Source organism: Acanthochromis polyacanthus, chromosome 8, assembly GCF_021347895.1.
Source record: "Acanthochromis polyacanthus isolate Apoly-LR-REF ecotype Palm Island chromosome 8, KAUST_Apoly_ChrSc, whole genome shotgun sequence".
Taxonomy (NCBI): Eukaryota; Metazoa; Chordata; class Actinopteri; family Pomacentridae; genus Acanthochromis; species Acanthochromis polyacanthus.
In genome coordinates, this window is record NC_067120.1 from 9,545,694 (window position 1) to 9,571,313 (window position 25,620).

General features: G+C 42.2%; 1 protein-coding gene across 1 annotated transcript; it reads left to right on the forward strand.

Moving 5' to 3' along the window:
- Nucleotides 1–25: 25 nt before the first annotated feature.
- On the forward strand, nucleotides 26–24,848 carry vwf (von Willebrand factor). Its single transcript, XM_022211212.2, has 52 exons — nucleotides 26–3,828; nucleotides 3,981–4,124; nucleotides 4,404–4,506; nucleotides 4,623–4,831; nucleotides 5,063–5,184; nucleotides 6,282–6,501; nucleotides 6,581–6,703; nucleotides 6,787–6,898; nucleotides 7,004–7,050; nucleotides 7,156–7,292; nucleotides 7,440–7,578; nucleotides 7,893–7,993; nucleotides 8,105–8,300; nucleotides 8,377–8,592; nucleotides 9,548–9,794; nucleotides 9,894–9,988; nucleotides 10,272–10,423; nucleotides 10,517–10,620; nucleotides 10,713–10,851; nucleotides 10,966–11,100; nucleotides 11,507–11,653; nucleotides 11,758–11,898; nucleotides 14,200–14,298; nucleotides 14,396–14,552; nucleotides 14,953–15,120; nucleotides 15,277–15,412; nucleotides 15,523–15,832; nucleotides 16,021–17,182; nucleotides 17,270–17,374; nucleotides 17,552–17,695; nucleotides 17,788–17,931; nucleotides 18,015–18,179; nucleotides 18,315–18,361; nucleotides 18,475–18,652; nucleotides 18,861–19,102; nucleotides 19,218–19,407; nucleotides 19,523–19,864; nucleotides 19,970–20,208; nucleotides 20,416–20,518; nucleotides 20,627–20,698; nucleotides 21,529–21,633; nucleotides 21,717–21,922; nucleotides 22,006–22,155; nucleotides 22,230–22,346; nucleotides 22,496–22,676; nucleotides 22,982–23,022; nucleotides 23,117–23,233; nucleotides 23,542–23,640; nucleotides 23,905–24,033; nucleotides 24,134–24,173; nucleotides 24,260–24,357; nucleotides 24,537–24,848. The coding sequence occupies exons 1-52, from the start codon at nucleotides 3,738–3,740 to the stop codon at nucleotides 24,720–24,722; spliced, it is 8,592 nt and encodes a 2,863-aa protein (XP_022066904.2). The 5' UTR covers nucleotides 26–3,737; the 3' UTR covers nucleotides 24,723–24,848.
- The last annotated feature ends 772 nt before the right edge of the window (nucleotides 24,849–25,620 follow it).

Below are 25,620 nucleotides of genomic sequence, written 5' to 3' on the forward strand. Positions count from 1 at the left end.
GTTTTTCAAATTGTAGTCTGCAGCTTTGTTTTGGCCAGACAACCTGTAGTCTATACTCATTGTGTCCTTCCTGCATAAAGAAAGGTCTGCGGCAATGCACAACAGCAGGGCTTGTTGGTTGTAAGTTCCTGCAGCACTCTGGCCAGTTCGTTGACGTAATTCTTCCAGAATAAGAAAAGCGCGTTCACGAATCTCATATACTGTACATGAATGAACACGGTGCACGAGTAGAGTGTCCTCGCGAGCGACGTATCTCAGACAGCACATCACCATGGTGAACCCCCTGTTGTAAAACTCACCAGTTTTATCTTTTCTTTTTTTTTTTTGCATTTACGCTGCATCTAGGATCTGATGTCTGCATCAAGCTTTCTAAACAGTTTAACTGCAGTGTATAGAACGTTTTAGATCTGTCAGTTGTTAGCAAATGTATCTTTTTACTGTGGAATCTTAATAAATGGTTTAATCAGTACTTAATGCTTTCTGAGGTTAATAGATGATTTACCAATAGTAAACAATAGTTTTAAGCCATCAATTAGAAAACTGTCCATTTGACCCCTTTTTTAAAAATGCTGCAAAACTTCAAGACAAAAATGTATTTAGCCACATTTAAACTATCCCAGGTAGCCAAAATGATTTGGTTCAATATTAGCCCACATCTATCAGACCAGATGAACTAATTCAACTGAGTCCGGTTGCGGTATACTTGTGGAACACGGTTATAAATGACACACCAGATTCAGCTCTAGCTTGGTTACCGACACTAAACTGACGCTGGCTGGACAATGCCAGCTCAGGGCCACAATCACATCAACCAAAACAGCAGACCTACCCAATGCTGGCACAAACCTGTATGCCAAGACCTAATATATGTCACAAGTCAGGGTCATGGTCTACCCAACAAAACTGACAAAATTCACCAATATCTAAGTCTGCAGACAGCTTTGAAAAATGTAATAAGTGAGCCATTGTTCCACCAGGGCTAGCTGTGGCTGATTTTGAAATTAAAAAATGACATAAATTTATTAAGAATGACACAAATCGACTTTTTAGCTGAAAGCCATAGCTTAAATATACTTGTATTTAATGAAAAGCAGATTTCAAATACTTTTTTGCACACTGTATCTTTACTTGTGATGATTTTGTTCCCCAAAAAAAACTCCAAAATTCAACATAGATAAAAATGGAAATGTTGTTCCTGAAAGAATCCTTCCAGGTTTAAGATGTGTAAAAGTACGCAGTTCAAAATAATGACTTTGTTACTTCATTAAAAATCCTAAAGGTCACCTCTACTCCTCACAAGCTAGAAATACCTTGAATGTTTTAAAGTAAACAGTATTTGTTAGCATTTGTATCAACCTGCTAAGATCTGAAACTGCAGAAGTGATTGCTTATTTGGAAGTGAAAGAAATTTGCAGGGTTACTGGTAGCGATAACCAAAATAGCATTATATATTCACCAATGTTACCGCCCTGCACATCCAATAAAACACTTTCAAGTAATTCTGTCAGATGAAAGCTCTGCTCAAGCTGAAAGTAGGGGGAGCTGTCGTGGGAATTTCATGATTTCACCAGACACTATAATTTGCCCCACCTTAAAATGTAGAAAAAATCCAACAGAGGAGCCAAGTGGATATCAATCACTTACCAGTGTGGGAAGAGCATTGACTGAGTTACTAAGTTGCTTTAAATTCAAGGGTCTGATATAGAACTTGGTCACAGAAAATATTTTTAATTGCTTGAGCTTAAAGATTGCAATTGAGCATTGAAAACAACTGTTTTAGATTTGGTGATCCAGGCATAGTTCATGCACACAAGTGCTTTTTAGAGTATGTTTTCTTAATATTTTGTCTTTAAGGACAAAATCTCCATCAACGTGTAAATGCAAAAACACAACAGAAGCACTTTTAAAAGCAACAATAAAACCCTAAAGCCATACTGGGGAATTGGAAGCTTGAAAAAAGCTGTTACTGATTCATGGCAGACTACCAATAAAGACACATCAAAGAAGGAAAGAAGGAGAGAAACGTGTATATATAGACTGCTTCTAACACCTCTCTGTCTTGGTATTATGGAAGAATAGCTACATTTATCTGAAAAAATGGAAAAAAAATCTTGTTTGTAAAGTAAGCACCAGCACTATTTTGGCCATGTCCACCACCACACAAAATTGTAAACAAAGGAGATAGTGGCACACATTCATCACAAGCCAGAAATACTTCCCTGTCCACACTACAAAAGAAGTTTCTGAATATCTTCACCCTTGAAAGAGTTTTCGAAAAGCTCAGTTTTCAGTAAACTTAAACTTCATCTGTGTGCAAAGTAAAGGCCACAAAACATAGAAAAGACTACATTTAAATGACAGCCATGTAGGTGTGGACAGGTCAAGAGCTGATGATGATCTATTGTCATACATGCTGGCTCACTGGGATGCGTCATCTAAAAACTGACCTATCATTAACAACGTGTTTGTCTGCAGCGAAAAGTCAAAATGACTGCTGTGAATACGATCTTTTGTGCTTGCTTCCTCACTTTGACCAAGTTGGAGCAGTTTTACCACTTATATTGATTTTGTCAGTGATAACTGTGTTTTTTCTCCTAACTCAAGCAAAAATGCCCTCTGTTAAAAATTATTATCAGGCATAATAATTCTAGTCATCTGTGTGGGTTTGACATGATGATATAAACACCTCCACATGAATGGCCTACTCTAACAGATGTAATATTCCCAATTCCACTTCATGTTAGGACTAGGAGGACTTTTACAGACTGTGGGCGCTTGACATGTTCCCACTTAAACCTACAGTATTGTGTAAATGTTTTAGACACTTTAGATGTTCAAAATGTTATCCATTGTGCGACACCACTGGACACTAGGACCCGTACTAAGCCTCAGCTTATGACGTTTGGAATCACACAAAGAGACCGAGGCAACAGTGACAATCCCAATCCACAGAAAGAAAGTTTCTATGATAACTGAAAGTGTGACACAAATCATATATGTTTGTGTGATTACAAATGGATAGGATGGTTTTTCTTGCTTTCTTTCTGTCTTTGTGTTTTTTTCCATGTCACTCTCAAGTTTGCACCTGAGAGTGATAATTGTGACACGTTCCCAGTGTCTGTATGTGTGTGTTTGTGTAGTTTTGCTGCAGATGAGTCATGTGTTTGGGCATGTGGCACCACCAAAGCAGTGTTCTTGCGTGAGATATCTCTCCTAAGTGTGTTTTCCACAAGAATTGTTTGGGTTGGCGTCGATACAGATACGCGTGTAGACTAATCACTCAGCCAGGCGATCAGTAGGCATATCCTGGTATTGTCCTGCTGAGTACGTTTGATGGTGTCAGTCTGCAGGCACCAAGTTGTGGACGGAACAAAATTCTGCCCTTCTTGACATAACCTGGTGAAGGGGAGTGGTCTCCAGGAACAGCCAATGAAAGCTGGGTGGGGGTTCGGGCTTCGCTATAAAATAGAGATTCCAGTGAGGTTTAAGGTCTGCGTGTGCAATAAGGCATTTCTCCCTGTTCACATCACATCACATCTTATTGCAATTACTATGTGAGGTCTGAATGTGGATTTCCTAATTTTGCATTGTGTTTGCCTTCTCTGGAGTCTGGAGCCATGGAGGTAGGATTCACTGGACTTTGTAAAATTGAAGAAAGGGATTTCTATGACAAGTTGACCATAGAACACAGAGTAGTGATATTAAAAGATTAGTTGATGGTGATATTTGTATAGGTGATGGTGGCAATCATAATCATATTTATGTGTGTGTTTCAGGTGTGTATCAGGAGGTATTTGCAAGAAATTGTCATCTTTCTGCATTTGACAGGTGAGTATGACATCAGAGAATGTTCAGACTTATTTTTGTCCTTACACCGAATTATGACATCATTTTTTAGACTTCTAGTAAGTGAACTATTTAGTTTCTGATATTCTCTACTTCATCCGTTTGCATACTGATACATTTGTGTGTGGGTCCAGCTTACGTGGCAGGTATGACAGGAAGATGCAGTCTGTTCGGACGACACCACGTTCACACATTTGATGGGGTTTTGTACGAGTTTCCTGGAGACTGCAGCTACCTTCTGGCTGGAGACTGCAACCATCGCTCCTTCACACTGCTGGGTGAGTCACACTCAGACAATTCAATAAAGAAACAAGCAGATTTTAACTATGTCTGATGCTTATCCTGTGCGGTTTAGTGTGTAGTGCATAGCCATTGTGATTTGTCTAGTAAAGCAATGAATATGCTTGGAGCAATCTACTTTTGGAAATAATTTACTCATTTTACCCTCACTTTTAATTTTATGCAGGAGCATTATGCAGTCTCAGCTGTTTCAGGTTGTTTAAGTTTGGGCCACGGTAGCAGTGTTACTGAGGTAAAAATGAGCTTTGGATCTGCAGGTGACTTTCTAAATGGCAAAAGAACTGGAGTCACGCTGTTTCTTGGGGATGCCTTTGAGTTGCACCTGTCCGTAGATGGACGGCTCTCACAAGGAGAAAAAAGGTAGAATAATAGAATATTGTTGTTTTCATGCAAAAATAATCAAGTATGTGTGTATTAATGTTGAAAAAGCACCTACAATTTGCTTATGGAGAATCCTGATGTGTGTCTTTTCATAGACTGTCTCTGCCCTATGCATCTCACGCTGTGTTTGTGGGCTCAGAGCTTGGGTTTTATAAGCTCTGGAGCGAGGAGTTTGGCTTCACTCTCACCATTGATAATGCTGCCAACATCGCCTTGACACTGACCAAACATCATGCCAACCGCACCTGTGGCCTCTGTGGCAACTTCAATGCTGTGTCAGCTGATGAATATACTTCTCAGGAAGGTATGTGCACAAAGAATCAGCAGTCTGTTGATTTTTGAGGGTAGAACAAGGGAGAGTTCATATTATTGGAATCGAGGAAATGATTTGAGTCACCAGTGCTGAGCAACAGGAAGAGTAGAGTCCAGTACAGGAAAAGATAACAAGGTGAAAGAAAGCAAAAGACGAAGTTGTGGTAAGATGAGATTAAGGAGAAGTCTGTGAACTCATTTGTATGCTCATGTGTGTTTTCAGGTTTCCTAACAGAGAACAGTTATGACTTTGCAAATTCATGGGCAGTGATGGGCGCCGATCAGGCTTGTCGACGCGTCTCGAATCCCACCCAATCCTGTAACAGCACAAAAGAGACTTCAACGGTGAGGGGGCGACTGATGCACACGTAGATGTTTGGACATCTACAAGAATGTCATTGCATTTGATATGTAAGCAAAGAATCCTAAAAAATCTGCAGGAGTTTCTCTTCATAATGTTGATATTTTGTTCAAAGAGATAATGCAAAAAGGAACAGACACCAGGTAGATGATCAGGGTTTGAGGCACTGATGTTAGGTTGATTTTTACTGTGCAGAAAACCCTCAACAGCAGTTCACTTACTAGCCAAGCACCTCTGGCTCTCATTGCATCCAGCATTATTTCTGTCTAGTGCGTCATAATTTTGGCCTTGTAAGCCACAATTTGACTTGGCTATTTTTGCTGATAATATATGTTTAGTTGGCGATAGCGAAAACATTGGGCTTAAAATAGTCTTTGTAAATCACCTGGTACAACTGGAGCGTTTAAAATTGTGTGAAATGTCTTGAAATTTTTGCTTTTAACTCATTTCACAGATAAAATTTTAACTGGCAAACAAAATCTGGTGCCTTGGTGGCCACTTAGTAAGAGAGTCCAGTCTCTTTGAAAATGATCAGCTGGTACGCGGGCAGATCTGACAGGTGTGGGCGCAGTTCTGTAACATGTGCAGTCTTTGTAGGCGAACAGAATAAGCTGACAGTTTTAGTGAGAACATTTTGTACCACAGAGACTCCTACATGTGAGAAAACAGCAAAAGCTACATGTTAGTGTGAAAATAGCACCAGCATCTCTGTCGCTAACTGATACATATTCTCTGCGTCGCTATCAGCTGACTATAGAGAAGAAAGCAGCTGCTGTAACAGTGTGTAATTGGGCTTCATGCAGTAACTCAAAAAAAAATCTGACTCCAGAGCTAAAAATATCCTCACACATCGATTTGAGTATTTCATTTAATAATTTGGATCACACATGCTTACCAACGTTTGCATCTCTATTTGCTATTGAGCTTTGTGGACTTCATAATTGCAATCATCATAGACCAAATATCCTACTTTATCGCCACTGCTCCCCATTTACAGTTGACACAACATGGTAGAACATATGTTAAGCTTTGAAGTAACATCATAGCTCATAGACTAACCTAATTTTGAATTTGTGTGTAGATTTTGTCCAGCTGCAGCGTGTTGCAGACCTCCAGTGTGTTTCGCCAGTGTGCCCACTTGGTCGCTCCCGAGGCGTTCCTGTTGCTGTGCCAGCTGGAGGCCTGCTACTGTGCCCACGGTTTCACAGAGGACTGTTACTGTCCAGTCCTGTTGGAGTACGCTCGCACATGCCACGCTCACGGGGTACTTCTTCGTGGCTGGATGGAGGATAGTCAGTGCTGTAAGTTTGCGGTCCTTAAAAAGCGATAGCAGATTAAATGTGACATAAATTATCTAAATATGTGTTTTTGTGCACGCAGACCCCAAGTGTCCAATCGGGATGCAGTACAGTGAATGCACCAAGTCCTGCTCTACAACCTGCCATAGTCTCAACATCCAAGAAGTTTGCAAGGAAGAGTGTGTGGACGGTTGCACCTGTCCTGGTAACCCCTTGCCCACTATATTTAACTCTTCTTTCTTTGGTTTGGTGTTTCCAGTGGTAAAATGGCATCAATGTGTGTTTCAGTTGGTAAAGTTTTAGATGGAAATCGCTGTGTGGAGGTTTCTCAGTGTTCCTGTGCGCACATGGGACGACATTTCCCTCCAGGATCCACCATCTCTCAGGACTGCAATACCTGGTGAGAGGAAAATATGCTCATGCAAGCACATACATAGAAATGCTTCAGTTGAGAATATAATGCTCCTGACAGTGATTCTCTCTCTCAAATGCCACTTTTGTACAGTGTGTGTCGTCATGGTTCCTGGGAATGCACCAATGAAGGCTGCCCTGGTAAGAAAGATGTGCAATAGTACTTGATGCACTCACTTTTACATTCGCCTGGTAAATAAATACATTTCTGATCACTGATGTTATGTCTTTGTTGTGTGTGTGTAGGTGAGTGCTTAGTGGTTGGGCAGTCTCACTTCAAGACCTTCGACAACAAGTTCTTCACCTTCACTGGCCACTGTCAGTACCTGCTGGCAAAGGACTGCACACAGGACGAGTTCTCTGTCATAATTGAGAATGTGCAGGTAGTGTCTTCTTTTGGTTTTCATTACATATTTGGATTTTTTCTTCTCTTACACTAATTACATGAGCCATAACCACATATTTCATCTGTCTCTTGTCACTGGCTGTTTGTGATTTCAATTATTTTAGCTGTTTGTAATATATTTTAGTGCGCAGATGATCAGGATGCTGTGTGCACACGCTCAGTGACACTCAGTCTGCCCTCTCTGGAGAACATGACAGTAAAGCTGAAGCACGGAGGACTTGTTTCTGTCAACAGCATGGACATCCAGACCCCAATGCATCATGGTATGCCACTTTAGCAGATGAGTGGATAAAAACTGCATTTCACAGTCTCTCTAAACACATTATATATGGAGCTAAACTTAGAATAAGGCCTTGGTATATGAGATAAAGCACTAGAAGCAATGTACTCCAACCTGTTATAGTCTGAAAATAACATCTCCTTGGATTACAGCTTCGAAACAACCCATTAAATCACAGTTCATTAAGTTAAATATTTGAATGACCTGATACCTTGTAGTCAAGTTGTTATTAAGTTGTATAATTTGTTCATCAACAAATAAATTCAATTAGTCAGTTTCCTATGTTCTATTTTACAGGTCGTCTGCATATTCAGAGGTCTGTTCAGACTTCTGTGAGTGTAAAGTTTGGTGATGACCTCCGTCTGGACTGGGATGGGCGTGGTCGTGTGCTTTTAAAGGTTGAATGAGTTTAATTTGTTTTGTTTTTTCAAATTTTCAATTTTTTTGACAATGATAATGATGTGAAAAGATAAGCAGACTGCTGTACAGAATTCTGTCTATCTCTCCAGCTGGGACCTCGATGGGCAGACAGGACCTGTGGTCTCTGTGGAAATTACAACGGTAACCAAGGTGACGACTTCTTGTCAGGCTCTGGACTGGTTGAGGCGGGTCCTCAGGCATTTGGCCAGGCCTGGAGGATCAATGGAGACTGCGAGTCGACTCAGAAACATGAGACTGATCCATGTGCCGCTAACCCCAAAAGAGGTATGTGGTCAAACACTGACACACATCACTCAGAAGATGACTAAACCTTAACCTTTAATCCTATGATGCCTTCCAGTGCGTTTTGCAGAAGAGGCCTGTGCAGTGATGATGTCAGACATGTTCAGTCCATGCCACTTCCTGGTGAACCCAGGTCCATTCCAGCGGTTCTGCCGGTATGATGTGTGTGCCTGTGGTGACGGTGAAGGTTGCCTCTGCTCTGCTCTGTCTGCTTATGCAGCTGCCTGTGCTGCCAGAGGAGTGCTGCTGAACTGGAGGTCTCCTTCACTCTGTGGTAACTTGGTAACTCTCAAACTAAATGCATTTGTAGCTGTAAATTTTTAGGACAGAACACAGAATTGTACAGTAAACATAAAAGCCACTTATATTATTATTATTACAAATCACTGTGACTACAATTCTGATAAGTAATATCATGAATGTTAATATTAATAATAGGTAATAGTTGTTACATAATACAACTGTTTTCAAAAGTTTGGCAGACTACAAGTTTTTTCAACTGTAAAGAAGAACATACACTCCATGAAGCAAACAGACATTAACGAAACTAAATAAATTTTGATGCAGTTTGAACATAAAAATAATTAAACAGTAATTGCAGCATGTGTATAAGTGTAGGCACCCAGCTATGTCTGTATTTAGTATCCCCCCACCACATCCCTGGCACAAATCACAGATTGTAAGTTCTTTTTGTAACCAGCTAAGAGTCTTTTAGTTTTTGAATCCATGTTTGACTCTTTTTGTCATTTCATGTTTTGAGATATTTTTAGGCAGTCTTACAGGCACAGCATGTTTACAATCAACCCACTGATTTTCCATGTTGTTCAGTTCAGGTAACTCTAAGAGCTTCTGAATGTGCTTCTAAAGTAGTTCTTGGTGGATTTAACTCTCCAACTCATTTATTTAAGATTCCAAAATCCCCCTAAAGATTTAGAGGAAAATCCCTGGTTGCTGTGTGGGATTGTATTTACCGCTTTTCACCTCAAAAATCAACAAATTGTATGCTTTACGTCTGGGGAACTCAAACCTTTGCATACATACTTCAAGTGGGTGCAGACGAGGACATCAACACCACAAAAAATCGGTCTATTCTATGTAGTGTAATGTATCATAATGGCAGGGAATGTGAAAGCATCGATGTACTGAAAAAGACAGCTGAAATGTTTTTACTAGGAGAGAAACTTAACTGAGAATATATGACTAATCCTCCCCTGATATGCTGCTGTCAGAACTGGAGTGCACCGGAGGGCAGGTGTATCAGGCCTGTGGGAGTGTGTGTGACCGGACATGCAACTCTCTGTCTGGAGCTGAGGCTGGCTGCCAAGGGGAGAGAGTATGTGAGGAGGGCTGTTTCTGTCCTGCTGGGAAATACCTGAGTGGCTCCGGGGAATGTGTGACAGCTAACCTGTGCACCTGCCTGCATGATGGACAGCTCTATCAGCCGAATGACGTCTATGCAGATCACAACAGCATTTGGTCAGTGACTGTGCATTTGTCTGCAGAAACTACTCTGAAAAGATCTTGGGTTTTATTGCTTTCGATTTTTTGTCATCTTGTCGTTGCTTGTGTCCGTAGCTACTGTGAGAATGGCTCCATGCGCTGTAGTTCCACTGAAATAGCTTCAATGCTGTCTGACCTCTTCTATGACGACGACCTGGCGCCATCCAGAGGTACAGTTTCAGTGATTTAGAAGAGCTAATAAACCTTTTAGGGACCATGGCTTGTAAAATTCAATGTTCACTGGTGTATTTCTCATTTGGCCATTCGTATATGATGCCTTTGTATTCAGCAACCACCTCAGTCAACGTGTCTCTGGTCCTCTCAGCTAAAAATGCAAATGAACTCACTGAAATGAATGTAGTTTCTTATTCCTCCTGTATCCTGAAAAGAAATGAAGATATAATCCCCAAATTCATGTAACTTAACTACATAATGGTGTTTTTGTGTATGCAGAGCGGCGGTCAGCTCAGTGCCCTCCTCCACTGCTTCGTGCAGGCTGTGATTCAGGCGAAAAGGGTCTGGAATGCGCCAGAACCTGCCAGAATCTGGACCTGCCTTGTGTCAGTCTTGCCTGCATCCCCGGCTGCCTCTGTCCACCCGGCACAGTAGGTGGTGTGTTATGTTGGGCGTGTTTGTTGTGGATGAAACAGACATCATTTAAAACCGAACATTCTCATTGATTAGTGGATTGATTTCAGGTGCGTCACCGCAGGGACTGCATTACACCAGAGCAGTGTCCCTGTTACCATAACAACAGGCTGTATGCAGCAGGACAGACTATATCTGTGGACTGTAACACCTGGTAAGACTATCGTATGCAACATATGTAATTATTATTGATTATGCTGGAGACAACCTGCAGTGTGTTTGCTTAGCAGGCTTTCTGTTTTGCAGTGTGTGTGAGAACAGAAAGTGGAAGTGCACAGAGAAGGTGTGTGATAGTGTGTGCCGCACTGTCGGGGAGGGACATTACATCACTTTTGATGGCCTCAAGTACTCCTTCCCTGGTCTCTGTCAGTATGTCCTGGTCCAGGTAAGAGATCCAAGAAAGACACCCGGGGTTGCAGAGTTTGGTATGCAAGCATTGATCTCCTCCTCTCTCCATGCTTTTCCTACTTTTGTCTTTTTCTATATTCAATATCATTAGGATATGTGCAATGGGGAAGAGGGTTCCTTCAGAGTGCTGGTGGAAAATGAAGCCTGTGGAATTGTGGGACATCGCTGCGCAAAAGCTATCACCATCTTCTATCAGGGCGGGTTAATTATAATGCAGCATGGAGAGGTAACGCACTCATCAACACACTCACATGCCAACTCACATACCCGCCTTTTTTCTATGGATAATTGTAATGTACCTGAATTTAACTGTGAAGACATCCGTATCATCTGACTTTTAGCTAAATGCTGCTTCACGTAAGTCTCTGTGGTTGTTTTTCTTGTTCATAATTCAGACACTTAGTGCAGTTTGATGCTCGTGAGCAATCAGCATGTGCTTTCCAATCAGGTCAATATAGTTGAGTGTTTACATGTATGATAAATGTGAACACTCAATCTGTATGGCATCTTTCACTTAACCTCAGGATATATAAAATTTGTAAAGCAACAAACTTCATCAAATACAGCTAAAAGTACATTTCTCTCTGTGTCTAATACAGTCCTAACCTATATTCTATCTTTCTGTCTTACAGGTGAAGATGAAGAGGCCAGTTCCACAGGGCTCACAGGTGGAGATTGTCCGATCGGGTCAATTTTACACCCTGCTGCTGGGGAAGCACATTTCCCTGAGTTGGGACAAGGGAACTCGCCTCCTGGTTCACATCTCAGCTTCATACAGGGTACTGATCTATTATGACACTCGTGTTAACTAAATAAAGCTTTTATTCACACTGTTTTGTGATAAACATATGTGTTTGGGTTACTTGCATTTTATTATGTGCAGGGCCGTGTGTGTGGTCTGTGTGGTAACTTTGATGGGAATGTCAACAACGACTTGATTAGCAGCAACAACCAGATGGAGGTGGATTCTTCACACTTTGGGAACTCCTGGAAGGTTGTTCCCAGCTGTGCTGATGTAACAGAGGTGAAGTCTAGCTTTAAATTATCTTTCTAGCTTTGTTTTTTTCATTGAATATGTCTCCAAGATTTGTGTTCTGCTATAATGCAATTTTTTTTGTCATGCTCACAAAATTGAATTTTTGTTAAATTCAAATTTAAATTAGGAACTTTGTCCTTGTTACTCTTGAGAAATTGTGTGTTCGTTTATTTGAGATAGAAGACAAACTACTTCTTTTCAATTAAGCTGTTTATTTTCTAATATCAATGTCTCAAAAAATCTTGTACAAGGACCTTCTCTGTTTGGAACAACTTCCCAGAAAAGGATTTAGTCACATATGAGCACAACATTTTATTCAGTATGGTGCAATGTGATTGGCTACAGAACATAAACATATAGTTCAAATAGTAAAATATGAATCGCTACATAGCGGAAAGGAACCGTGGTTTGGACTTAGTTCTCCCTTCATTGGTGCACAAAGGTGTCCATATCTCTTGGAACACGATTCATCCAGTCTGCAGCAGCCACACCCTGTGAAAAGAACCCTCCTTGGTAACACTTCCTGCTCTCTACCTGCCAGTTCTTCTCCTTCGTTAGCTTTGATATGATGTAGCTACTGGTGATACCTCACAGGGAGGATTGCTATGATTACCAGTCCTAAACAACCTTGGAAAAGCAATTTCAATGCAGTTAGTTGTTACCTTATAAAGAAATAGGACTATACTGTGAGGCAAAGCAGAAACACTATGTTTTGGTATCAGGGTACAGTGTGTATGTGTGTGTGTGCTCAGGTGCTGGCTATACTTGTGGGGACCAAATGTCCCCACAAGTATAGCCCAGGGACTGGGACTGATGCTTTAATCCTCTCTTTCCCTTTGTTCAGATCAGCACAATTCATGCATTAATTGCACAGCAAATGGTATTATCATCAGTGTTATACTATATGTATATATACTGTATCAATTTCAGTGTTAAGCTAGCAGTGCCTTTATAAAAAATAATAAATTCTATGTCACAAATGGGGCGTGTAGAACCCAAGCAGCAGGCAGACAGACAGACAGACAGACAGGTGAATTCACAAAGGTTTAATATACAAAAATGAAACGGAAAATGTTCTCCGTATGGGAGGCACGGGAAGCAAACAGGATGGGGCAAAACTAAACTGAACTAACAGAGGACGACGGACCAGACGGCCGTGGTGGCGACTCATGTAATGTCCGGGGGGGTCGGGAGACGGGGCAGAGGCAGAGCTGATGAACCGGTGGCGGGGATGTGGCGGAGACAATGGGGTAGGCAGACCAGGAGCAGACGCCGGGGGGTTCAGAACGGAGGAAGGGAGACGAGCAGATGAGGGTTCCGGGGTGAAGGGAGGAAGACGGAGCAGGCGAGGAATATCCAAGGGGGCTGACAGAGTCCAAACAGCGATGTGTGCTCGACAGGGAACCGCTTGCAATGACCCAGCATTGGAACTGTGGGGAGAGCCAGGCTTTATACTGGCGCTGATTGCAAATTCGAGCCGGCTGCGCTCCTGCACAGCCTCTAATCAGCTCTAATCAGCTGGGGCACAGAGCAGGAGAGGGAGGTGCCGTGACATTCTAACATTCTTGATGATACACAATCCTCAGTATGAACAGTTTGCAGTGGAACTACTTTCTACCCACATCTGTTGCTTTATATGTTAGAGACATTTATTAAAGAAAAAATACACATTTTACTGTATTTCGTAGACACAAGTTAGAGATGTAGTGTGACCATAGCAGAATTATGGATAGCACAGCCTTTGAACTTGCAATGGCATAAGCATGAAAATTGATTATTCAGATTCAGTATTGTGATGGAATTATTTTTTCAGGCAAACTTTTTCATTTTATGTGGATTTTCTATATTGGATCTTTATTTATTTGTAACTTAGTCTACATTAGTCTATTGTAGTTTTTGCTTCAGTTATCAAGCTACAGTTTCAAAAGAATAAAATTATCTTTTACAGGTTGTAAGATCAATAAATCATCATGCAAACTGACAGCGGTCAAGTTAGGTATTGAGTCTGGGTGATATGTGGCTTGACTGAGGTTTGTGGTTAATGTCTAGTGCCAGTACTATATGTTGTCTGGCCCTCTGAAGGAGAAATTAGGGTTTTATTTTATCCTTATTTTGTGTGGTGCAGATTTGTTGTTGACAGAAAGCCAAAGACCTAGCAATTAAAAGATTTTAAGTAAAGTATATTGTATTTAAAAATGGTTTCCAATTATGTACTGATTTAAGATATTTTTCAGTACATTAAAGAAATCAGCTCTGTCATGCCACTTTGTGTATGTCCATCTTTTATAGATTCGTGCTCCTTGCAGCAACAACATTGTCAGGTTGGTAACGGTGGAGCAGTCGTGTCGTGTGATCACGGGTCCCCTCTTTAAAGAATGCAACAGCCAGGTGAGCCATGCAATTACAGGCACGCTACATTTTCGATGACACCACATGCATTGTTTGGTTCATGCACTTAGTCCTCCCCCTCCCTGTGTGTCTCTAGGTGGATGCAGAGCCATATGTAGAGATGTGTGTAGAGGCGGCATGCTCATGCCCATCAGTGGGTGACTGTGAGTGTTTCTGTGACGTTATTGCAGCCTATGCACAAGCCTGCTCAGAGAGGGGTGTATCCATCAACTGGAGATCCAATGATCTTTGCCGTGAGTACAAGGAATTCCATTATAATTGTAGCCTAAAAAGATTAAAAGAAGTAACAAAAAAGGAGTTCCATATAAAACATGTCCTTTTTTTCCTTTCAGACTTAAACAAACAACTCATTAAAGAGAGCACATTGTCTCTCATGCAGCTCTGCTCCTTTAAATGTACATTTCTATTAAGCTCTATGCATATGACAAAGTTTGTGTTATTAACTGGTTTTGTAGGTCTTCCCGAAATTGGAACTTGCTCTGAATTTCCAAGGTCGATCTTTTCAGATTTTAGTCCTATGATTCGGTTCTTGTTTCTGACTCCTTTTAGGACTTTTTATCTGTAGTCTGTTATAATTATGAAATATATGTGAAGTGACATCACTTTAACTTGCATTTGATTTTTTCTTTATAGCCATGAGCTGTGAGGAGCTGAACCCTAGAATCTCAGGTGTAGGGGAGGAGTTGTGCCAGTGGAGGTATAACACTTGTGGCCCTGCCTGTCCAATCACCTGCCAGCATCCAGATCCACTCCACTGTTCACTCACATGTGTGGAAGGCTGTCATGCCTACTGCCCACAAGGTGCCAACAATTCTGAAAACTATTACAAATGCAAAATATTTGTGCAAGCAGTATATATGTACAGGATAAATATAGTCAGATACACTTTTATACAGACACACAAATATGTGTACAAATAAGTGTAGGTGAGTTTAACTTTAGTCTTGATATTATCAGGCCAACTACTGGATGAGGTGGCCATGCGATGTGTAGATCCTTCTCAGTGCCAGGTGTGTATCCATGAGGGTCAGAGAATCTCCCACGGCAACAAGGTCATTCTGAACCACGATGACCCCAACCACTGCAAGATATGGTAAGACTGCAGCAGAACAGTCATACACAAATTTATATATTTTTGAGTATCAATTAATGCTTTGTAATTTTTAAGGATGTTTTTATGTTATTATTTTATTTTTTCTAAAGCCATTGCGACAACAACACCCTGACCTGTGAAGCTTGTACCTCCCTCACCTTGTTCACCACTCCTACACCAACACCTGCCTACACCACCTTCCCATCCATGCCCTTCACCACCTTGATGCCTGAGGGCACATGTGACCGTGCCATGGATCTAGCATTCTTATTAGATGGTTCAGAAGCCCTGAGCGAAGACGAATTTCAGGCAACAAAAGAGTTCATACTGGGAGTGGTGGAGCGGTTCCGCATGGGCTCAGCTCACACTCGAGCCACAGTTCTGCTTTACCACTCTGGAGTCAAAACATATGACCTGCAGGTAATTAAACACATATGTACAAGTGTGTATCCCTGCATAAGTGCTGCATTATGTTGAATAATACTTCACTGATCAAATTTATCTCACAAATAGGCTGCTTTGTTGACTAATGGAAGCTGAAAATGACAGTAATGATCTGCACCTGGTTGCTTGATCTGCCTGTTTTTCTCGCTCATTTATACCTGCAGGTTCAGAAGTGGCTGTTTAAGAAGACTGTTCATGAGCTGCATTACACAGGAGGAGATGCAGCCTTCTTGGATGAGGCCGTCAAATATCTTGCTATCAACATCTACGACAAGAATAAGCGTGAGAATGCTGGCCGCGTTGCCATTATTTTGACAGCCAGTGCCAATCCTCGTCATGTCCGTTCCATTGTCAAGATGCTCCGCAAAAAAGCCATCACCACCCTGACAGTGGCACTGGGTCCTGGGGTAGACATGGGGCAAATTAATGACATTACCAAAGCCAATGAGGACAACAGGGCTTATGTGCTGAGCAGCACAGGTGAGCTCCCTGATCGTCTGTTAGAGATAACAGATTACCTCTGCACTTTGGGGATGGAGCCTGAGGTGGTTAAACCTCCAGCACCAAAATCCACACCAGGTAAAGCTCCAAAGTCCACAACTACCACCACCCCAGTTCCTCACCTGGAGCCAAACCCCACACATCTCCCCAACACTCGTGCATCCACCGCACCCTCTGGCCTGTCTCCCATCACCACATCACCGTCCTCCCTCTCTCCAGCCAAAGATGTGACATTCATCTTGGAAGGATCCGATTCTGTCGGTGAGACCAACTTTAACAAGTCGCTAATCTTCCTGGAGGAAGTTATCTCAAAGCTGACAGAGGAGGAAGAGTTAATTCGCATCACTGTGATCCAATATTCAATTACGGTCACTGTTGAGATTAGTCGCTGGGAGGTGAGACACCACAGAACCCGACTGCTGCAACGACTGAGGGAGATTCGTTGGAGAGGTGGAAGCCAAACAAACACTGGGACAGCTGTCACTACAGTTATACGAGAAATGGCTACAGTTCAGCCCTCACCCGGTCCCACCCCTCCGCAGCTAGTCTTCCTCGTGACAGAAAACCCACCTACTGACACAGTGACACGTCCACCATCTACACTCACCACCACCCATGTGTATCCCATTGGTGTTGGACCAAAAGTACGGGAAATTGACTTGTTCCCATTCAGCTCCCCTCAACGCCCGCTGATGGTGGATGACTACACCCATCTGACAACACTGGTCCACCGCATAGTCAATATCACACACACCACAGTCATTCCACGCTCACCTACACTGCCGCCTCTAGTCATCCCAACGCACTCCACCTTGCCACCCACAGGTACATTGACAAACCTATTTATTTTCATCATAAATTGTACAAGAACTTATTACCCTGTATTAACTTATAAACATTTTATTTACACAGTGCCGTGTAAGACACCTGTAGATGTGATGTTCCTGCTGAAGGCTGGACAGCAGTTTGAGGACATGAAGACGTTTGTCAAAGCTTTCATCAGTAATTCTGACATAGGTAGGTATGGCCTAAACATTGATTGTTGTTGTTTTTTTGTCATCACATAGCTTTGTAAAAATCTATGCAATGAGACTAAGGTACATAAATGCTGCTAATGCTTATTCAAGTGACTAAAGAGTAGATACTGTTTTCCTGAATTTCTGTAGTGATTTAATTGTGTGTTTATATGTGCAGGGCTAAACACCACTCACATAAGTGTGGTTCAGTATGGTGACACCAACACAGCAGAGATCACATGGAAGAATGAACAAAGCAAATCGAAGCTCCTGAAACTGGTGGAGAGCATTCCAAGCAGGACCACTGCAGCCCCCGCACTAGGTAGTGGACACTTAAACAAACATGCACATGCATTAAAGCAGATGGACGCTTCAATATACGTACTATTCTTTTTTCTTATTTTTTGTCTGCAGGCTCTGCACTGCGATTCGCTGTGCAAACATCCATCTCGCCAGTCAGTGGCGGAAGAGTTGGTATAGCCAAGGCTGTGGTAATGCTGGTGACTGACAAATCAACTGATGATATCAAAGAAGCAGCTAATGAGGCACTGGCGGCAGGTAATTAAACTACCAATAAAATAAATAAGTCAGTTCAAGGCTGAGTTAGTATGTTTTCATCCTCCCTCTTCCTCCTTCCTCAGGTGTGTCAGTTTTCCCCATTGGGGTTGGACCAGGCTATGACAGGAGTGAACTTAGTGTGCTTGGTCGCCATGGCAACCAAGACAACTCTCTGCACCTGAACAGCATGGACCAGTTGCGGATGTTGCTGACTCTGGACAAAAGTTACACTGAGCGCATCTGCAGAGGTGCTTACAAACGCACACACACACATTTACCAAATTTTTTCCCTGCAAAGTTAATTCTATTCATTTGTACAATTTCAAAGACATTAGATAGATAAATGATGACAATAATGGAAAGTTTTGTCGTTTGTTTTTCAGCGGGGCCACCAGGAGTGTGTGTTGATGATAATGGAAATGAGAGAAAGGTGAGCGTTATCAGCTCAGGTTGAAAACAAAGCGCAGCTGTACAGCAGCCTTTTATAAACACTAAAGCAATGCTTGAAAGAAATTGTGTATCTTTTATTTCCATATGTTTCAGCCTGGCGAGTCCTGGCTGCTGGAGGACGGCTGCCACTCGCTCCTCTGCCACCCCAGCGGGGCAGTGACAGTACAGAATCACAAAGTCAGCTGTGACAGACTGGAGCCGCCAGCCTGCAGGAACAACATGCCGGCTGTCAGAGTCCAGGAGACCTGTGGCTGCCACTGGGAATGCCCTTGTATGTACATCAAAATCATCAAATGGCTTCTCAAGTTTCTAACATTGGACTTGACCTGCCTGTATGAAGTTCAAATCATTGCTCATTTGCGGTTAACAATGCATGCTGGGAGCTAGGATTCTAGTCTATTTATACTGGCTATTATTAGATGGCATGTTTCTGGCTCCTGTACAAACACTCTCTTCCTCCTCCTTGTGTGTGCTGACAGGCATGTGTATGGGCAGCTCCACCAATCATGTGGTGAGGTTTGACAGCTTGGCACTTAGGCTGGATGGGGAGGGTTTGTGCTCCTACACACTTCTTACTGTCAGCAGAGGCGTCAGTGAAGGGTCAGAGGTCAAACTCCACAGTGGACCTTGTCAAGACTCTGCGAATTACAACCAAGTCTGCATGAAAGCCATGGAGGTGATCCACGGACCACATAAGCTCCTGCTGAAGGAAAACATGACGGTAAGCTGTGTGTATTGTTTTTTAGAACACCTGCAAAGACACTGAAATAGATTTTTATAAGTAAGTTTATAAATGTTTCTTTATCCCCTGTGGGGACTTGTGTTGATTTGATCAGGCAGTGATTGATCGGGAAGAGCTTGCATTGCCGTGGCGCTTCTCTGGCCTGGAGCTGGTGCGCTATGGAGGAGTGATGCTGCAGCTGAAATCAGATCATGGCTACGTCTTGACTTTCACCCCTCAGAGCAATGAGTTTACGATCACATTACTCAGCTCAACCACCAGTGGTCAAACTGCTGGACTCTGCGGTAAACAGAAATATAGACCCATTTGTTTAAACTACAAAACAGTCCTGTTCCTCCCTGTGTTAGTTTCTGTGTTTGCCTTTTCCTCTAACCTCTGTTCTTCAAATCTTTCTCTCAGGTGCCTGCGGGGAGGAGAAAGTTAATGTCCTCTCTTTACGCAATGGCAACTCGACCACCGACCAGCCAGCCTTTATCTCAGACTGGACTGTGGCTGAGGATGGCGGTGTGTGCCTGCCAAAACGGAGGGCAGTGTGTGTGTCTGGAGCAGCGATGGGATGTCAGGCCCTCCGCTCAGAGGTGTTTGAGCCATGTCACGCATACATTCCCGTTCAAGTTTTTCTCAGCAAGTGTGAGGAACAGGCATGTGAGGAGTCCGATGTGTGTGAGCTAATTTCTGCCTACGCACGCCTCTGTAGACAGAGAGGTGTGTGCGTGGACTGGAGGAGCCCCCACCTCTGTCGTAAGTCAGTTTGTGATGTGCTGATGAGTATTTATCTTTCAGTCCAGTGGAAAACACTTTAACACCTGAGCCTAGAGCTATACTTAACTCTGTCCTCTTTTGCAGCATTACAGTGCCCGACTTCCATGGAGTATGATGCATGTCGGACAGGGTGTGTACAGGACTGTGGTAGCCTCCAGACGTTGCCAGGCGACTGGTCGGTTGCTAGGGGTAACGAGTCATCCTGTATGGACACACCTACTGAAGGCTGTTTCTGTACTGGAGGGATGGTTTTGCATCACGGACAGTGTGTATCACCAGAGGCATGCGGGCAGTGTGTCGGCCAACATGGGAAGACATATATGGTGAGACACAAAAAAGAAAAATGTGACTTAGCAAATTCTTAATTAAAGATGCTATAGATTATAATGTATATAATATTCTATTAGAATAATATGGGGCACTGTGAAAGTGTTAACAGTAAAGTGTGATTTGACTGCCCTCTACTGTTTCTTTTTATTATAACAAAATACAGCAGTGAAAAGGAACTTGGTTTTCCTTTGTTTTCACAGTATATGCAGAGTTGGGTACCGGATGAGAACCCATGCATGATTTGCATGTGCTTAGACCAACAGCGCATCAACTGCACGGCCCGGCCCTGCAATGATGTCAAAGGTCACCACTTGTTGCTCCTCTTTTTGTTCATGTCATCTGTTTTTCTGCTTTTTCTACGCCAGAAAAATACTGACAGCTTTTTAATTAAGCATCTGTATGTGTGTGTAGCTCCAGTATGTGGACCTTGTGAGATCCTGAAAGAGAAGAGAGAATCCAAGTGCTGCCCTGAGTATGAGTGTGGTATGTTAAAGGAAAAGTATCTTTATTACAATGCTTTCATTTCCAGATTTATTATTACAGCCGACTCATCAAATGAGAGAGGGTGAAACAGACACCAAAAAAATACTGATCTTCTGCTTGCACCCCAGATTGTATAGGTAACACTTACAATACAGTACACAGAAATGTGTGTAGTTACTAATGAGTGTACATCAAATCAGAAAAGACCTGCTAATTATTGAATCACAAGTGTTTACACCTTGAATACCTTTGAGTCAAAGGCTGTATAGATAGTGATGTGTTCGTAGACAACAGGCAGAGAGACGAATCATTAGATAACTGTTAATTCAGAAATATCTGTGAAACAAAATGATGATCACTTTCTTCATATGTTGTTCCTGATTAACTCTGAACCAGTCACTAACTACCTTAGTTACTGTTACTCATGATTTAATAATTTGTTATTCTGTATGTGCTCTGTGGTTTGTTATTCAGGAACTAATTAAAAGTGGCGATGAGCTTGTTAATAATTACTCATAAAAAGAAAAACCAAGGTCTAAAATTAGATAAAGCAGATTGCAATGAAGGAGTTGTTGCTAGTTTCTCCAGGTCAGAACAACTAGTTACCCAATGAGTCATAATTACTATAACTATCTTTTAATCTGTTTCTTTACTATCTTATAATTCCTTATAATATAGTCTTTGATTCTGTGTTATTTAGGAGGAACTCCTTAATCATTCATTAATAACCAAGTTGCTGCTGATTCATTCCTCTGATTCATTTCTTAACTACTCACAGTTTGTGTACTTTGACCATCTACAACGGACTGACTCACTTTATGACTTTCCAGTGTGTGATCTGGTGAATTGTGCCCTACCTGAAGTGCCCCGTTGTGAGGATGGTCAGACTATGTTGCTGAAAAACCCTGGAGAATGTCAGCCTATACACGAGTGCGGTATGTTAACACACTCTGCAAACACGCAGACGAGAAACAGGGATCTCTCTGACCCAACCTTTTCTATCTCTTTTCTGTCTCAGTGTGCAAAAAGGAAGAGTGCGCTCTTCAAGCTCCCCCCTCCTGTCCAGCACATCGCCAGCTGTCAGTCAAAAAGACAAAGTGCTGTGATGTGTTTGAATGTGCGTGCAGCTGCCAGAATTCCACTCACAGCTGCCCCGCTGGGTTCATCACATCCACGTCTACCAACGACTGTGGCTGCACAGAGACCAACTGCCTGCCAGACAAGGTGAGTTTGTGTTGGGATGCAACTCTGAATGCAACATGTTTGTGCTGCTGAGTGATATCCCGTGTTATCATGTGTGTTTCCAGGTGTGCGTGGTGGGTGGCGTGATTCATCCAGTGGGTAGTGAATGGGAGGAAGGGTGTGAGAAGTGTAGCTGCACCCAGCGACAGGACAAAGACACGTCACTCCACGTTGCTCAGTGTAAACCGCCAGTTTGCGATCAGACCTGCCCTCTTGTGAGATTCACACACACAACAAATATTTACATGTGAAAATTTGACCTTCTGTAGTAATTTTTGATTTATTTCAGGGCTCCACATACACTCCATCAAAAGGAGAGTGCTGTGGGAAGTGCACACCAACCAGCTGTGTGGAGTCAGTGGGAGATATGCGAGGGGACACACTTATTGGGGGAAACTTCAGACGTGTATGTGTATATAAATACTGCCTACTATCACATATCACTCTGCTCAGTCCATATATGTATGTACAGAGAAGCACACGTGTATGTTGTTAATGCTGCAATTTCTCTTTTCTTGCAGCTGATTTCATTTCAATCTCCGTCTCTGTTTGCAGGTGGGTGAGGTCTGGCCTTCTCCACATGATAAATGTGTCCTACATCAGTGTGTGAAGGTGAAAGAGGAGGTGTTCATCTCTTCAACAAACATCAGCTGCTCTGCTATGGACGCTCCATCCTGCCCACTGGGAACTGAGTTACGCTGCACCACCCAGGACTGCTGCCCTCGCTGCCACTGTGGTAAACACACATGCATATGCACATACAGGAAATAAAGGCTGGTAACACATGCACAGGTTAGGAGACTGCCCTTCAACTAGCAGCTCTAATTTCAAATGCAAGAATCATCAAACTTTCACTCCACTAAAGATTCTGTTAAGTCATACACAGTGTTTGTATATCAAGTTGCAGTTTCAGTGTCTGTACAGCAGATGGCTCTCTCATATTGGTGCAATCCCAGTATAGGTTATCCTGATTTGACCTTATAAATACTGACATTTAATATACTGTTTCATGAACACAATAAAAATTGTTTCTCTCTACAGCCCCCATGGATGCCTGTGTTCTCAATAACACTGTGATCGGAGTAAGTCATTCAGAAAAGCAACACTCAATTTCATGTAGGAAAGACTTTTACATAGTACATTCTGTATCCCATCTTGATATATGTGTTTGTACAGGCAGGAGAGAGGATGATGATGGATCTGTGCACACACTGTGAGTGTAACGTGGAAGAAGGTGCAGTGAAGAAGCACAGACTGTCCTGCAAGCAAATCAGCTGTCCCCCTTGCCCCATGGTAACCATCATCCCATCATTATTTTCTATTGTCACCAAAATGATTTATTACCTTCATCATAACAAATTCATAAATTACAACGTTAATCATTTTCATCAAACATTCTCTAATCCTTTGACTGCATTCCTTTGCTCATCATTAATGTGTGGCCACATGATCTCTCCATGATTCGCTCTATTCTAAGAGGTAAACACTGAATTATTTATTGCCGCAAAATGATGCAGCTAATTGTATGTTTTTGTATTTACAGTAATGTTCTCCTGATGTCTTCCTGTATAGCTAACAATGTGAACTAACCACGTTTGCAGGGATACACACCGCAGAAGGAGGAAAACGCTTGCTGTGACCGCTGTATTCCCACTGCCTGCGTCATGCAAAGACCGGATGGAAACCTCTTCAATCTGCCAGTAGGTGCTCTGCAGAAAAAACGATGCCTTGCAACCCTTTTACACACAGAATGCAAACATACTGCAGTGCTACTTAACTGTTTGGTACATAAAGATGATACTTGTGATGGTAAAGGTATGGAGCTGATGTGAACACTACACTCATACCAAGTAATACAAAAAAACAAAAGCACATATTTTGATTTCATTTATTAACTTTTAGGGTCTAGGACAAAACTTTAGGATGGGCCTGTATTTAATGAGCGTGTGTCATCTTCCTTCCAGGTAAACACCACTAGTGAGGACGGTTGCAGCTTGTATACCTGTGGTGTAAACAGTAAAGGAGGTCTTGTCCTGCAGACCAAAGTGAAAATCTGCCCTCCTTTTAACCACCAAGCCTGCCTGGACCAGGGGGTACGACCTCCTGCCATCTCACAGTGCTTCATGAGCTACACTTTTCTATCTGCCACAAATTTGCATTGCTATTTTTCTCTCTTCGTGTGTTTATTTTCAGGGGAAAGTGAGTCGGATTGGAACCACCTGCTGTGAAACATGTAAGTAGAGCTGTCTGCTTTGCGAGGCTGGTATGCTTTCTTTAAAAAAAATGCAGCCATTTTGATTTTAATGTGCATGTGTGAAGGTAATGAGCCAGAGTGTCGAAGGACAGCAGGAACACTTGACTACATTAAAGTGGATGACTGCCAATCAGAGCACCAGATAGAACTGCACTACTGTGAGGTAAGAGTCCAAACACGCACACACACACTTTTAAAGAACGATTAATGCTTTTTCCACCTGGGATTAGCCTACAAAGTTCAGCGAAATCATAACACTGTCCCGCCCCGTCCCACCCTTTCTGTCCCTCCCTGTGATGCTGTACATCCTTCCATCTGTCTGTCTGTCTGTCTGTCTCTTAGGGAAAATGTCGCAGTAAGTCCATGTACTCCCTGCAGAGGGCTGCTGTGGAGCAGGAGTGTGTGTGCTGCACTGCTGTGGAGACAGAGCCTCTCAGTGTTCCTGTCTTGTGTGCAAATGGCACTCACAGTCACCACACTGTCCAGTCTGTCACTGCATGTGACTGTCTCTCCAAACACTGCACCTAGAGAAAGCAAGAGAGAAAGAGAGTTTATAAATGTAGATGCTTTGTGTATACCCAAGTACAATATATCCATAAATACATAGCTGCAAACATAACAATAAAACAAAGTTGCCAGTTTCTGTAAGCATCACCTTTTGTGTTTTGTTGTAATTTGGATGTTTCTAGTAAAATGTGTCTGTAGAAATTGATGTTTGTTATTTAGGTGTATAAAAAGTATAGTAGCTCCTTCTGATGAAACTCAAGTTTTGTTGACCTTATTAACATTTCTATATGCATTATTTTATATGCTAGAAGACATATCATGAGTGAAGTATGAAATCAGTGTCATGACTGAGGATTTCCACCTTGAAACTGCAATACACCAATGACGATCTAAGGTATATAGATGCAGACTTCAAAAGTTTCATATACAGTGGGTACGGAAAGTATTCAGACCCCTTGAAATTTTTCACTCTCTGTCATTGCAGCCATTTTCCAAAATCAAAAAAGTTCATTTTATTTCTCATTAATGTACACTCAGCACCCCATCTTGACAGAAAAAACTGAAATGTAGAAATTTTTGCAAATTTATTAAAAAAGAAAAACTGAAATATCACATGGTCATAAGTATTCAGACCCTGTGCTCAGTATTGAGTAGAAGCACCCTTTTCAGCTAGTACAGCCATGAGTCTTCTTGGGAATGATGCAACAAGTTTTTCACACCTGGATTTGGAGATCCTCTGCCATTCTTCCTTGCAGATCCTCTACAGTTCTGTCAGGTTGGATGGTAAACGTTGGTGGACAGCCATTTTGAGGTCTCTCCAGAGATGCTCAATTGGGTTTAGGTCAGGGCTCTGGCTGGGCCAGTCAAGAACGGTCACAGAGTTGTTCTGAAGCCACTCCTTTGTTATTTTAGCTGTGTG

Excerpts from the sequence above, each read along its gene's own strand:
- vwf (XM_022211212.2), top strand. The coding sequence starts at position 3,738 with ATGGTGGCAATCATAATCATATTTATGTGTGTGTTTCAGGTGTGTATC. Across the intron at positions 6,899-7,003 it reads TCTCAGGACTGCAATACCTG|TGTGTGTCGTCATGGTTCCT; the intron begins GTGAGAGGAAAA and ends ACTTTTGTACAG. Across the intron at positions 7,293-7,439 it reads TCATAATTGAGAATGTGCAG|TGCGCAGATGATCAGGATGC; the intron begins GTAGTGTCTTCT and ends AATATATTTTAG.